Below are 14,474 nucleotides of genomic sequence, written 5' to 3' on the forward strand. Positions count from 1 at the left end.
CCTAGTGGTGCAATTGCTGGGTCGTAGGGTAGTTCTATTCTTAATTTTTTGAGGAACCTCCATATTGCTTTCCAGAGTGGCTGCACCAGTTTGCATTCCCACTAGCAGTGCAAAAGAGATCCTCTTTCTCCGCATCCTCGCCAACATCTGTTGTTGCCTGAGTTGTTCATATTAGCCATTCTGACAGGTGTGAGGTGGTATCTCATTGTGGTTTTGATTTGTATTTCCCTGATGATGAGTGATGTTGAGCATTTTTTCATGTGTCGGTTGGCCACCTGGATGTCTTCTTTGGAGAAGTGTCTACTCCTCTCTTTTGCCCATTTCTTCACTGGACTATTTGTTTTTGGGTGTTGAGTTTGATAAGTTCTTTGTAGATTTTGGATACTAACCCTTTATCTGATATGTCGTTTGCAAATATCTTCTCCCATTCCTTCGATTGCCTTTTAGTTTTGCTGATTGTTTCCTTCACTGTGCAGAAGTTTTTGACTTTGATGGGGTCCCAATAGTTAATTTTTGCTTTGGTGTCCCTTGCCTCCAGAGACGTGTTGAGTAAGAAGTTGCTGCGGCCAAGGTCAAAGAGGTTTTTGCCTGCTTTCTCCTCTAGGGTTTTGATGGCTTCCTGTCTTACCTTTAGGTCTCTCATCTGTTTTGAGTTTATTTTTGTGTGTGGTGTAAGAAAGTGGTCCGGGTTCATTTTTCTGCACGTCGCTGTCTGGTTTTTCTAGCACCATTTCCTGAAGTGACTGTCTTTATTCCATTGGATATTCTTTCCTGCTTTGTCAAAGATTTGTTGGCCATGTGTTTGTGGGTCCATTTCTGGCTTCTCTATTCTGTTCCATTGATCTGAGTGTTCTTGTGCCAGTACCATACTGTCTTGATAATTACAGCTTTGTAATACAGCTTGAAGTCTGCGATTGTGATGCCTCCTGCTTTGGTTTTCTTTTTCAAGATTGTTTTGGCTATTTGGGGTCTTTTCTGGTTCCATACAAATTTTAGGATTGTTTGTTCTAGCTGTGTGAAGAACGCTGGTATTATTTTGATAGGGATTGCATTGAGTATGTAGATTGCTTTGGGTAGTACTGACATTTTAACAGTATTTGTTCTTCCTATCCAGGAGCATGGAATCTTTTTCCCCTTTGTGTGCGTGTGTGTGTGTGTGTGTGTGTGTGTGTGTGTCTTCTTCAATTTCTTTCATAAGCTTTCTATAGTTTTCAGTGTATAGATTTTTCGCCTCTTTGGTTAGATTTATTCCTAGGTATTTTATGGGTTTTGGTGCAATTGTAAATTGGATCAATTCTTTGATTTCTCTTTCTATTGCTTCATTATTGGTGTATAGGAATACAACCGATTTCTGTGCATTGATTTTATATCCTGCAACTTTGCTGAATTCATGGATCAGTTCTAGCAGTTTTTTGGTGGAATCTTTTGGGTTTTCCATACAGGGTATTATGTCATCTGCAAAGAGTGAAAGTTTGACCTCCTTCTGGCTGATTTGGATGTCTTTTATTTCTTTGTGTTGTCTGATTGCTGAAGCTAAGGCTTCCAATACTATCTTGAATAACAGTGTCGAGAGTGGACATCCCTGTCTTGTTCCCGGCCTTAGGGGAAACCTCTCAGTTTTTGTCCATTAAGGATGATATTAGTGGTGGGTCTTTCATACATGGCTTTTATGTTCTTGAGGTATGATCCTTCTATCCCTACTTTCTTGAGGGTTTTTATCAAGAAAGGATACTGTATTTTGTGAAATGCTTTCTCTGCATCTATTGAGAGGGTCATGTGGTTCTTGTCCTTTCTTTTATTGATGTGATGTATCACATTGATTGTTTTGTGGATATTGAATCAGCCCTGAATCCCAGGTAGAAATCCCACTTGGTCATGATGAATAATTTAAAAAAAAAATTTCTTTTTAATATTTATTCATTTTTGAGAGAGAGAGACAGAGCATGAATGGGGGAGGGGCAGAGAGAGAGGGAAACACAGAATCGGAAGCAGGCTCCAGGCTCTGAGCCATCAGCCCAGAGCCTGACGTGGGGCTCGAACTCACGGACCGTGAGATCGTGACCTGAGCTGAAGTCGGACGCTCAACTGACTGAGCCACCCAGGTGCCCCAAATAATTTTTTTAATGTATTGTTGGTTTGTCTGTTACATTCTTTTTTTTTAATTTTTTTTTCAACGTTTATTTATTTTTGGGACAGAGAGAGACAGAGCATGAACGGGGGAGGGGCAGAGAGAGAGGGAGATACAGAATCGGAAACAGGCTCCAGGCTCTGAGCCATCAGCCCAGAGCCCAACGCGGGGCTCGAACCCACGGACCGCGAGATAGTGACCCGGCTGAAGTCGGACGCCTAACCGACTGCACCACCCATGCGCCCCTTGTCTGTTACATTCTTGAGAGGAATCTTATGCCCAACGAGGTTTACTGTGGTCAGACCCTCCCAGCATTGATCCAAAATATATGTTTTTCCCCATCCAGGGACCTCAGGTTCTAATCTTTCTCTCTGTGCCTATTTTATCCTATCTTTCCCTATCATATTAGGTTAACAAGGATGCATACTGGAGCACCTGGGTTGCTCAGTTGGTTAAGCATCCAATTTCAGCTCAGGTCATGATCTCACAGTTCATGGGTTCAAGCCCCACATAGGGCCCTGCACTGACAGCTCAGAGCCTCAAGCCTGCTTCAGATTCTGTGTTTCCTTCTCTCTCTGCCCCTCCCCCACTTGTGCTTGCTCTCTCTCTCTCTCAAAAATAAAGCAATAAACATAACACACACACACACACACACACACACACACACACACACGGATGCTTGGGCAGCCAGGGGAGCAGCAGGAGGTGTCTCCTTGAAGGGATGGACATTCCTAGGGTTCACTTGAAGAGAAACATTAAGAGTCCTCATGTTGAAGATCAGAAACCCAAGTGGCCCCCCTCAGGAAGGTGGGATGTCAGGCAGAAAAGAGACTTACCCTGCCTGGGAGCCAAGTCACCTCCCTCTGAGGGTGTCAGCGTAGAGCAATCCCCATTCCCAAACCCCTGAATGCATGTGAGAAATAAGGCCACTGACCCAATCAAAGGAGGGACGTGGAGACTCGGAGCACAGTGAAGCGAGGATTTAATCAACATTCTTGCAAGAGCGGGTGTGTGATGGACGGGCACATCTGGTGTAGTTACAGCAAACAATTTATTTCCTAGCGTGCAAGTCCCTCCTGATTCCTCATTGGCGGAGTACAATGGAGGTTACAGCCTTACTCAGACTTCGCCTATGCCCAGTAAGGCAAAAAGTAGTCTGTTTGGAACATATGTACATTTCCTGAGGCGACGCAGTCCCTCCTTTGTTCTTTGGCGCATGCTCTCGCAAAGGCTTTGGAAAATAAGCCCGCAAAACGGAGAGGGTTAGAAGAACCAGGAAGTGAAGTGTCTAAGGGTTTGAGACTCCATGGGGGGAGGGGGAGTTCATACAGATTTCCAATAGGTTGTAAGCCTACTGGTAACTAGACAGCTCAGCTCTTATTTGGTATTTCTGAAAATGAATCGTCCCCCTTGTCACAGAGCTTCAAGCATGGCCGGTTCTCACATCCGCCAACCACAGAGGTGAGGTGATTTGTTAAGGTAAATAGTGGTTTCCTCACACTAGGAAGCAGTGGATTCCGAGTTTGAAGCCAATTTGACTTTAAAGTCCATGCTGCCTCCATGAAAAGGCAAGAGACACAGTTCAAGTTCCCAAATGTGAAATTTCCAAAGTGTGTGACCCGAGACACATCACTTCCTCTCTGGGGTAAAAGGTAAAGGCTAAACTTGTGTATCGGTGTAGGAAACAAAGGCAAAAGAAAAAATTAAATTTCCTTACAACTGACAATTCCTTGAGACAGGCAGAGTGACCTCTGGAAACTCGACTGCCTCCATGTTGACACTTTGCTAAGGGCAAAAGTCAGCCTTAGGTTAACATTGTCCCGCCCCTCTAGGATCCTGTAGATCTAATTTAACATATAAAAATTCCTTTGGAATCTTTATCTCTACCCCTCAAGATACATGTTGGCAATCATGCTCCAAGCATATGGCCCACTGATATACATCTGAAGCATCTGTGACTGAGGTTTTACTGACCAGTAATAAATGACGTTTTCCTAACAACAGCTAGCCCCCTCAGGGTCCTGGAAACCTAGCTTCCAAAATACCTTGGAGGCTTACGCTGTCCCTAACCGCCTCTCAACTTGAAAGTCTATCATCAGTCACCCCTCACAGCGCCAGTGCAGCTTTTTCTGCCCAAGGGTCCTGTCCTGGGCTTTAATAAAACCACCTTCTTGCACCAAAGACGTCTCAAGAATTCTTTCTTGGTCATCCGCTCTGACCCCCCACCCCCACCCCACTTCCACATCAGGTATCACTCCTGAAATGGGGACAACCCTAATCCAAGATTTTTTTTCTTTTAAGATTTTATTTTTAAGTAATCTCTACGCCCAAGGTGGGGCTCGAATTGACAACACAGAGATCAAGGGAAGCATGCCCTGGGACTGACAGCCAGGAGCATCCAAGGATTTCTTTCTGTAAAGGTTTATTAGCCTCTTTTAACCTTTATTAGCTCCCCTCCTCCCCCAGAATCACCAAGCACATCCCCTGGAAGGGGAGCCTGCCTCTTTGACCCCACGCAAACACGACGAGACTCACGACCCAGGCGGACAGAATCTTGGCGCGGGGCTTGCGTCATCCCGATGCCCGCTAGTGCTGACGCGTATTGGCGGGCCTGCGCCTGCGCAAGGAGAGCCCAGGGCTAAGTGCGCGTGCGCACTGCGCGTTCACCGGGCAGGGTTAAGACCGCTCGGAGCGGAGATCTGGATTCCTGAGTGTGGTGAGGAGTTTTGCCAACTCCGAGGGAACGAGGGAGCAGTCGAGAATCCTCCTGGCGGCGACGGGATCAAGTTGAATCGCGGCAGGGCGAGTGGTCGAAAGCCGGGCGTGGCATGTCCCGGGTGCTCCGGTGCGGACAGTGAAGCGCGCGGCGAGCAGGATGGGCCGGCGCCGGGCGCCCGAGCTGTACCGGGCCCCGTTCCCGTTGTACGCGCTTCAGGTCGACCCCAGCGCGGGGCTGCTCATCGCTGCGGGCGGAGGAGGCGCTGCCAAGACGGGCATAAAGAATGGCGTGGTGAGAGCTCAGGGCCACTGGGGCCGGTCACGGCACGGGCGACGGGGATAAGAGGTCTTGGGGGTGGGCTGTACCTCCGGCTGCACACTAGCTGCATTTCTAGCTTGCCCCCTCCCCGGTGGAAAGCCCGGCGCTCTGGCGGGAATTTCACCTGAGAACTTACCACGAATCGTAAAGTGGAGTAAAAACCGCACACGACACCGCTTAGGCAGGAACGCTTCAACTCAACCTCACAAGCAGCTCCAGGGGTCTTATCCTGGTCTTTTCTGGGGAGATCGCATACACCTGTGTCTCTGCTCTCTAGCAGCGGCAAGAGTGCTGCATTTGGTCTTTAGGCAAGGGTTCTTCACTCTTCTGAGGATTACCCAATTATTTTGTAAACTGGAGGTATTAATCCCAACCCTCCTCGCTGTACAGATTTGTGAGGTTCCAAAGAAAGAAAGAAAAGGAAAGAAGCAAGCAGGCTGGGAAAAGCCTTTTAAGTAGAAAGTGTAGTAAGCGAAGAGATAGGGCTTTAGACTATAGGATGTAAGGTTGTCCTTGAGGTGCTCTCTGGGCACCCCTGAACCTTGCTCACCCTGGTTCCCTCTTCCACAGCACTTTCTGCAGCTAGAACAAATTAATGGGCGCCTGAGCGCCTCTTTGCTACACTCTCATGACACAGAGACACGGGCTACCATGAACTTGGCGCTGGCTGGTAACATCCTTGCTGCAGGGCAGGATGCCCACTGTCAGCTTCTGCGCTTCCAGACCCATCAGCAGAAGGGCAAAAACAAGACAGAGAAGGCAGGTGAGAAGCTCCCTCTTTAGCTTTGGGGTAAGGGTTAAATGAGTAAGATCACTTATTTTGGTTCCAAAAAAAGGGGTTGGAAGTGGGTTATGGTAGCAGGCAAGAAGCTGGATGTTCACTACTAGGGAGGGGGCAAGTACGACTTACTATAGGGCCCTGAAACCTGGCAGACTCTTTGTATTTCAGGTTGCAAGGAACAGGGGCCACGACAGAGGAAGGGGGCAGCCCCAGTAGAGAAGAAGTCTGGAGCTGAAACCCACCAGGAGGGGGTAGAACTCAGTGTAGAGAATTTGCAAGCGGTGCAGACAGACTTCAGCCCTGATCCGTTGCAAAAAGTTGTATGCTTCAACCATGATAACACCCTGCTCGCCACTGGAGGGACGGATGGCTACGTTCGTATCTGGAAGGTGTGGCTTTGTGGGTTAGAGGATGAGTGTCAGTAGCAGCAAGGTCAGATTGTGATGAACTGATCACGGGTTCTGGGAAACTTGAGTGGAGCCTGTACTGAATGGCAGAAAAAAAGAAGGGTGGGTCATTGCACCCTTGCTGGGTACCTAGGGTAACCATGATGGTGGTTTGGTCGCAGGTACCCAGCCTAGAGAAAGTTCTGGAGTTCAGAGCCCATGAAGGAGAGATTGAGGACCTGGCTTTGGGGCCTGATGGCAAGGTGAGGAAGTGAGAGTGTCAAAAAAGTAGGTGATTATGCTGCTTGTCCAGTAAGTGGATCCCCTAACTGTCCATCCTTGGAATCTTGATTCCTGACTAGTTGGTAACTGTGGGCTGGGACCTTAAGGCCTCCGTGTGGCAGAAGGATCAGCTGGTGACACAGCTGCACTGGCAAGAGAACGGACCCACCTTTTCTAACACGCCTTACCGCTACCAGGCCTGCAGGTGTGAGACCCCAGAGGGTAGCTCAAAGAGGCACAGCCTAGATGTGGTGGGGGAGAGGGAAGAGACTGGGGGGAAGCTGGGGAGGATTGTAGCCTTGGTGGGTGTTACCCTAGGCCTGACCAGGGTGCAGGAGGGCACAAACCTCTGAGAAGGGCTGAGAAGGGCTGAGCTGAATATCCTCTCACCTGGCCCCCAGGTTTGGGCAGGTTCCAGACCAGCCTGCCAGGCTGCGACTCTTCACAGTGCAGATTCCCCACAAGCGTCTGCGCCAGCCCCCACCTTGCTACCTCACAGCCTGGGATGGCTCCACCTTCTTGCCCCTTCGGACTAAGTCCTGCGGCCATGAAGTCATCTCCTGCCTTAGTGTCAGGTGTGAGACAGTGGTGACTTGGCTGGTTGTGGGTTGCCTGGGGGAGCTTGGAAAGATGTCCTGTCTGAGGCTCTGAAGAGTACTATTGGGGAATGTTGCTGCATAGGCCCCCGGGACAGTGAGCACTTTATTTTTTGTTGCAGTGAATCGGGCACCTTTCTAGGCCTGGGCACAGTCACTGGCTCTGTTGCCATCTACATAGCTTTCTCTCTCCAGGTAATGGGTAAAGGTGGACACAGCCCTGAGGGCTCTTTGGGGTGGGGACTCTGGGCCTGCTCGAACCTAAGTGTGTAGGAAGGGTCTGGCCCAGCTCTAGAGGAAAAGCCATCTGGGGACAGGGAGATTGTTTTCCAGGAGAATGTTCTGGACAGGGCCATCCTTTAATAGTTCTTCTCCTGTCTCCAGCGCCTCTATTATGTGAGGGAGGCTCATGGCATTGTCGTGACAGATGTGGCCTTCCTACCTGAGAAGGGTCGTGGTCCAGAGCTCCTTGGCTTCCATGAAACTGCCCTGTTCTCTGTGGCTGTGGATAGTCGTTGCCAGCTGCATTTGCTGCCCTCACGGAGTGAGTCATTGGGATGGGGGTGGGTACCGCCCTACCTCTAGCTATAGCAAAAACTTGCCCCTTGGAGAATGGGCCGCTTGTTTGTAGCCATCTGCCCCCTTCTTGAATGGTTTTGTTCTTAGGGCTGTGAAGCCCCTTTGCCTGCTGACTTCTTCCCTTACCCCTCCTACAGGGAGTGTTCCTGTGTGGCTGCTGCTCCTGCTATGTGTCGGACTTATTGTTATGACCATCCTGCTGCTCCAGAGTGTCTTTCCAGGTTTTCTTTAGCCTTTCTGCTCTTAGGGAATCAGGGGCCTGGACATTACTACCTTCTAGAACAGAGTGGAGGCCTGAACCCCATTGCTCATTCCACCTGAATCCATAGTTGGCGTTCCTCTGATGAGACTGACAGACGCTGCCTGCCCTGCCCACTTAAAGCTTGGCTATGGCCCTGTGTGACTCTGAATCCTGAGAACCCTTCATTCTTCATCCGTGGATCCGCCCAGGACTGTGGTATCTGAAGGCCAGGCCACACCACCTGCATTCTTCCTCTGCCTGCCAGAGGCTCCAAAGTTGAGCTTGTCCTTTCTCCAGAAATATGTGAGGATGCCCAAGAACCTGGAGGTACTGCTGTCCATCACTTGGTCTTCACGTGAACCCCTGGCATTTGCTGAAGCAAGCACTGGCCTGGGACTTGGCCGTTAGGGAAGGAAGGGGCAAAAGGAAGACCCAGGCAGTAATCTCTGGGTCCAGCCGGGTAGCTCCAAGCCAGCCAGGCGACATATACAATAAGTTCCTGGATGGTCTTCCCTACCCTTGAGAAAAGGGAAAATGAACCTCAGCACATTCAGCAGGAAAAGTTGATATTTAATAAACAAGCAAAGACTGAACTGAGACCCTGGTGGTACTCCTGTCAGTTCTTGCCTCCCTCAGAAGGTGAGAGATCCCTGAGGTTGAGCAGCTCCACTGGGTGCTGGAAGATGGCTTTGGCATACTGATGCAAGAGGCGGTTCATGTAGCTGTGCTGCCAGGGGAACAGCCCTTCCAGGAAGCCAATGTGGCCACCCCGGGCTGTGATGAGCAGTGCAACATGGGGAGAGTGTTGGGCAGCCTGTACGGGAAGGGCTTGGGGAGGGGTTAGAGAGGAGGTCAGGAACTGGCCTTTTCTGAGAGTCCAGTCTCTCTCCCCTTGCACCTCACCACCTGTTTTCCCCAGGGCCTGTAAAGCATCCAGATTCAGGGTGCTCACCGTGGACTGGGGAGAAGGGGTCATCAGCTGCATTGAGGCAGAGCACAGGGGTCTGGATGGCATCCACCTTGGTTCTTGGGCTTGCTGCTTGGTAGTAGGTAACACAGTCTTGATATCCAAAAGCCACAGCTGTGTAGCGCTCATCAAACTGGCGGATTGTGCGGGCCTGCATGTGGCAGAGGGTGGGGTACGCTAGGATGAGGATAGGGAATAAGAAGATACTGAACAATTTTGGGTAGGGGGTGGTGGTTGAAAGACTCTACCTGTAGCACAAAGTCTACGTTCACCACCTTTTCCATCACCTTCCTATTTCTGCAAAAGAGTTCATAGAGGTGTGACTCTCCTGGACCTGACCCTATCGTATCTCATGAATAAGAAAACCCAGTTACAAAACTAGTCTGAGCACTGGGAGAACCTGGTATTTCTGCCATCCCATCCTGCCTGCTGCCCCCTCCCACTTGCCAAAACCCTACCGGTTCACAATGTGACAGAGCTCGGCAGTGAGGCGCTGATTGAAGAGCAGTGAGTTGAGTGGGGTCTCCAGGGAGCGGGTGGTTTCAGAGGAATCCCAGCATGCAGATAGAGTCAGTGCTGCCACCAGCCCCGAATCTTGCCCTGTTCGAGCTAGGTGGTTCAGCACTAATATCCTGAAGGATGGATCCAGGGGCCGTGAAAGAAGGGTTTGCGTTAGTGAGTTGGGAAAGGGGGAGAAGACATGGGGGAGGAAACAAAGGAAGACTGGACCTTTGGGTCAAGCCCAGGCAACCTTTACCCTCCAAGAGAGATGCCCACAGCCAGCAGTGGAGCTTGGGAGTAGCGGTGCTTTATGTGGCTCACGACTATCTCCAGATCTTCAGTGTTGCTGGCACAAAAGGCTCTGTGAGTCTGAGGCAAACCAGATAATTGGGTAGGGAGGGAGGCCCTGGCCAGAAGCAGAAAGATGGGAGGGTTCGAGAGATGGAAGGAAAATGGAAGAAGGATGGGTAGGTAGAGCCCCAGGGCCAAGGATCTCTTAAGGGAGTGAGGTGAAGGGCTACGATGAGGAAAGGATACTCACCAGCAGTTCTTCCCCACGGCAGCCTCGGTTGTTAAATACAACAGCTCTGTGACACACACAGGTACGTCTCAGCCAGGCCTTTCCTAGAAGCCCCGCTCCCCTTTTGGTAGCCTTCAGGAAGACCCCAGTCAGAAGTGCCCCTCGTATAGTGCTTTCTTCCCAGAGGCATCAGGGTCTTGATCGGCCTCCCTATTACAAGGCCTCCGATACCACCCACTGCCTCCGGGCTGGACCCATCCTTACCTATAACCATCCCTCAGAGCTTGGTTGACTAGTTGTGAGATATAGGAGTCCTGGCTACTGCCTGTGATACCAGGAAGCAGTAATACAATGGGCTGGGTGGTGGGGTCAGGATATTGACTGCTGTTGTGCTGGCCAGCCCAGTCTAGCAGGAGCTGTCCTCCATCTGGGGTTTGGAGGACTTCGCTGTGGTTTTGGAGAAAAGGGCACGCCAAGATACTATGAGGAACTCCGTGTGCTTCAGAAGGTTTACCTCTCTTCCCCACAAACAACTCCCACAACTTCCCTCCTGTATCATTGGAGGGCACACACTGCCCGACATTAAGACCATAACAAGGTGTAATGGGACGTAAAAGATTAAATATTACCTCACTGTTGTGCAATTAAATAGCCCTTCTATATAACCACTCTCGTTATCCTCAACACACTGAGGTACGTGGGGCAAAGATTACCTTCAGTTTTAAGAAGTAGACAGGATTTCCCTATAGTTGCAGCTTACTGTTCACCCGCTCTGTCCCTTCTTACCTCCGGTAAGGGACTGGAGGCCGAGACTGCAGCAAGACTCGAAAGATGGTTTGTAGCCGCCCCTCAAAACACCACAGCGTAGGGTAGAAAGTCTCCAGAGTGATCGGACAGCGTTGCTCCAGGAGGGCCAGAAACCGGGGCCCAGTCACCAGTTGAGGCCTCTGTAACCACAACAGTCTACCTCACTCCCCTGGATTTTGCACAGCCAGTGAGGCACCTGACACCAGAGCAACCCCTCTCCAGAGGCCGGCCTCTGGGAGTGAGAGACCTAACATACCTTAGCCTGGAATGGCCAAGTCACCTCTGTTTATAATAGAGTCCAGCTGGAGCCCCAAAGAACTCCAGTCCTGGAGGGCGAACTCCGGCACGGACTCAACTGACCTGGAACCAGGGCTGGGAACTGCTGCAGCTGACTGAGTGCTGACTCCTCCGCTCAGGCTATCTGTGCCCCAAACCCATTTTGCAGAGAGCAGATAATATCAACTGCCCAGCTGAGTCCTTGCAGAAAGGGTTGGCATCCTAGTCAGAGGCTGAAGAAATGCAGTACCATTCAATCTGTGACTTCTGCCTTGCAATTGATTTACCACACTCCTCTTCCTCAGACTAGCTCCAGCCATGCTGGCTGCGCCTGATTTTAGCACCCCGTTGCCACACACTCGCGTTCCCTCCCTACCATGCGCTCACTGCTGCTTCTACCACAGCACCTCATTTTCTCGCTCATAGGACCCCTGTCATCAGACCATACTCCAAAGGAGGAATGGTCTCGATGTGAACAGATTTTCCTCTTGTTTCATGCCAGCCAGAGGGAAGGTAACACAATGGCAGGGACAGACAAGTCAGTGGGGACTTGGCTCTGACTTTCCACCCCTCTGCTTGGTTCTTGGGTACACATCAAGTGAATGAGAGGGCTAGCCACATAGCAGGCTTACGAAACGGGCATGCTGTACAAAGCCAAAAGGTCACAGTCTCAAGAAATTTCTTTTGCTGTTGCAAGCCCTAAGGAACCTGAGGACCAGATTCCTATGTCTTCTGCAGTTTAAGTACCCAAAAAAGGCTAGGTAAATTACGAACTAGAGAGGCCAAGTTGCTAGCGCAGCTGTTGAGAGATGTGACTCATAACATGGTCTTTAACCCCCGGAATAATAATGCTTGAGATTCATTGTATGCTATATGCAGGTTCTAGGCTAAGCCCAACCTTATGAGGGAGCATATTTCATAGGTGAAGAAACAGCGACTCAAAGAGTTTAAGTTGTTTGCCCAAAGTCACACAGCAAGCAAGAGGCAAAGCAGAATTCGCAATTATGATACTACCACCAATACTAGTAGGTTGAATTTGTTGAGTGCTCATGTTTCAAGCATTGTGCTAAGCACTTTACATAATTATACCCTGTGATTTTCACAATAGCTCTTTGACAGTAGATCCTGTGATCCCCCGTGGGAACAGGTTGGAATGTTGAGTAAGTTGTCAAGGGTCATGAAGCCTGCCAAAGACAGCTAGTGGCGGAACTGGAATTCAAACCCAGGTCTGACTCTAGAGCTTATGCTCTTAATCACCGTACTATATTACTTCCTAATTGCCAGGATTTTGAGTTGTCATCAATCTGTGGAATTTTTTTTTTTTTTAAGTTTAGTTAGAGAATGCAAGGAGGGAAGGGGAAGAGAGAGGGAGAGACAGAATCCCAAGTGGGCTCCACACTGTCAGGGCAGAGTTTGGGGCTCAAACTCAACGAACCACGAGATTATGACCTGAGCAGAGATCAAGAGTCGGACACTTAACCGACTGAGCCACCCACGTGCCCCAATTTAGGGAATTCTTGATCAAATAAGCTCAGTAGTGTAGAATAAACTAGGTCATACATTTGATTTATATGGGTTAATTTCATTTTAGCTCTAGTGAAGTATTTCTTTTTTTTTTAATTTTTTAAACGTTTATTGATTTTTGAGACAGAGAGAAACAGAGCATGAATGGGGGAGAAACAGAGACAGAGAGAGAGGAAGACACAGAATCTGAAGCAGGCTCCAGGCTCTGAGCTGTCAGCACAGAGCCTGACGCAGGGCTCGAACTCACAGACCGCGAGATCATGACCTGAGCCGGTCAGATGCTTAACCAACTGAGCCACGCAGGCGCCCCATAGTGAAGTATTTCTTGACTCATTCCTGAGAATTAATTAGTAATATGCCATTGGTCACTGTGGGTAAATCAATAATAGTCCATTATCATGCTGGACAATCCAAACTCCTCAGGGCTTCCAGAATGTGCATTTTCCTGCATTGTAACCAATATTTGGAAGTCAAGGAGGGGTTTGGAGTCAAAAATGGCAGAGGTCTCTGAGTTCTTTGTGGCTGGTCCAAGCAAAGGAAAATGTTTAAGGACAGCTCTGGTCTGAAATGATTGACTTTTGAAATCAGGCATATAAGGTAGGATTTATAGGGTACTGTGAGGTTTGGATTTTTGTTTTATTAAGGCAGATTTAATACATGCGAATGTAGAAAGCTCTGAAAATACAGAAAGTTTAGATAACATTTAAATTCCCTATAGATCTTTAAGGGCTTGAATCGATAGATTTTTTTTTCATTAGACTCAGTTACCTAGAACAGCTTAATGAAGATTAAAAGATTTAGATTTTTCTGGATATATGAATTATGTATTTTGTCTAAATTTCAGTGTTCAACTTCAGTGTCCAAGTTCATCAAAATCAACCTCTTGAGACTTTACCATTGCATTATATATACGCGGAGAGCCTAGAACTTAACACAGGGCTGAATGAACAACGACAGGGTTATCCACGAGTCCTGAGCTACACAGGGAACCTCTACCCGCCCTTAAGAGAAGCAAGGCTCTGCTAAGTGGACAGGATGGTGGGAGTCAGCCACATCTGCACAGGCCTCCGGTTCCTTTGTTCTGTGAAGTTAGTGAGAAACTCAACTCGACTGCCTTTTTAGAAGAGGAAAGCGTCTCCCTGACACCTGAGGATGACTTCCAGCCGGCCCTTCCTCAACTGTTTGTCTCTATCATAGGGAGCAGCACCCCTCTGATGGCTGAAAGGCCCAACTGGCATGGGGAGCGTTTGGGACGCAGAGAATCTAGGCAGACAAAGAAGTAAAACTCTTCGTTAGGTGATAATAGCAAAACAGAACACTGCTGTAGCATGGCAGGGCTGGTGGTGGAATTGGGGCATCAAATTTCACCTGGGGCAGGGGGCCCAATCATGCCACCTCCCACAAAGGGCTCTATCCCCTGGCTGGAAGCTGGCCCTTAGGCCCGAGTATCCTAAACCCGCCGGCCAGAGCTTTGGACCCGCACCCACCTGGGGCACACATATCCAGTAGTAGCCCAAGTAGAGGGTAGCGCCAAGACCCAAAAGCAGAGAGAAGGGCTCTGTCCAGGTGCCAGTCTGAGGGCTCTGGGAAGAGCTCAGCATCTTGGGTGGTTGGGTTCTGACTTCCCAGTTCTTGACCGACTCCTGCACCTGGTTCTTGGCCGGGAGGCTGGCAGGTGTGCGCCGGGCCCCGCCCCTTACACGCCATTGGACAGTCTGTGCAGGGACGGCCTCCGCTGCCGGGTGGGGCGGGGGTCCGGGCCCCGCCCCGCCCACCGCCGCCGCGCTCCGCGGCGGGCGTGGCAAAGGGCGGGGCCCGGACCTCGACCCGCGCCGAGCAGAACCGAATT

The 14,474-nt window shown here is 49.7% G+C and overlaps 2 protein-coding genes and 1 long non-coding RNA gene across 4 annotated transcripts; 1 reads left to right on the forward strand and 2 right to left on the reverse strand.

The window, feature by feature from the left end:
- Nucleotides 1-3,093: 3,093 nt before the first annotated feature.
- Nucleotides 3,094-4,760, reverse strand: LOC123581362. Its single transcript, XR_006703714.1, has 2 exons — nt 3,628-4,760; nt 3,094-3,359 (listed from the first exon to the last, which is right to left on the reverse strand). It is a non-coding gene; the product is annotated as an uncharacterized LOC123581362 (long non-coding RNA).
- Nucleotides 4,744-8,629, forward strand: PREB (prolactin regulatory element binding). Of its 2 annotated transcripts, XM_045447413.1 has the most exons (9): nt 4,744-5,138; nt 5,736-5,928; nt 6,115-6,335; nt 6,515-6,595; nt 6,695-6,819; nt 7,016-7,189; nt 7,333-7,405; nt 7,595-7,754; nt 7,927-8,629. In XM_045447413.1, exons 1-9 carry the CDS (start codon nt 5,004-5,006, stop codon nt 8,019-8,021), a joined length of 1,257 nt encoding a protein of 418 aa, XP_045303369.1. In that variant the 5' UTR covers nt 4,744-5,003; the 3' UTR covers nt 8,022-8,629. The 2 variants fall into 2 exon arrangements, with proteins under 2 accessions (XP_045303369.1, XP_045303370.1); XM_045447414.1 differs by lacking the exon at nt 7,595-7,754 and having other exon boundaries at nt 4,793-5,138; nt 7,927-7,980.
- ABHD1 (abhydrolase domain containing 1) lies at nt 8,580-14,344 on the reverse strand. Its single transcript, XM_045447415.1, has 9 exons — nt 14,113-14,344; nt 10,805-10,965; nt 10,283-10,465; nt 10,040-10,085; nt 9,755-9,867; nt 9,456-9,629; nt 9,246-9,294; nt 8,983-9,148; nt 8,580-8,858 (listed from the first exon to the last, which is right to left on the reverse strand). Exons 1-9 carry the CDS (start codon nt 14,224-14,226, stop codon nt 8,647-8,649), a joined length of 1,218 nt encoding a protein of 405 aa, XP_045303371.1. The 5' UTR covers nt 14,227-14,344; the 3' UTR covers nt 8,580-8,646.
- Nucleotides 14,345-14,474: the final 130 nt, after the last annotated feature.

Source organism: Leopardus geoffroyi, chromosome A3 (genome assembly GCF_018350155.1).
Source record: "Leopardus geoffroyi isolate Oge1 chromosome A3, O.geoffroyi_Oge1_pat1.0, whole genome shotgun sequence".
NCBI classification, from domain to species: domain Eukaryota; kingdom Metazoa; phylum Chordata; class Mammalia; order Carnivora; family Felidae; genus Leopardus; species Leopardus geoffroyi.

Coding starts and splice junctions, on each gene's coding strand:
- PREB (XM_045447413.1), top strand. CDS start 5,004: ATGGGCCGGCGCCGGGCGCCCGAGCTGTACCGGGCCCCGTTCCCGTTG. Junction 6,596..6,694: donor CTTTGGGGCCTGATGGCAAG/GTGAGGAAGTGA, acceptor ATTCCTGACTAG/TTGGTAACTGTGGGCTGGGA. Junction 7,406..7,594: donor ACATAGCTTTCTCTCTCCAG/GTAATGGGTAAA, acceptor TCCTGTCTCCAG/CGCCTCTATTATGTGAGGGA.
- ABHD1 (XM_045447415.1), bottom strand. CDS start 14,226: ATGCTGAGCTCTTCCCAGAGCCCTCAGACTGGCACCTGGACAGAGCCC. Junction 9,149..9,245: donor ACGTAGACTTTGTGCTACAG/GTAGAGTCTTTC, acceptor TGCCACATGCAG/GCCCGCACAATCCGCCAGTT. Junction 8,859..8,982: donor CCCCTTCTCCCCAGTCCACG/GTGAGCACCCTG, acceptor CCCCTCCCCAAG/CCCTTCCCGTACAGGCTGCC.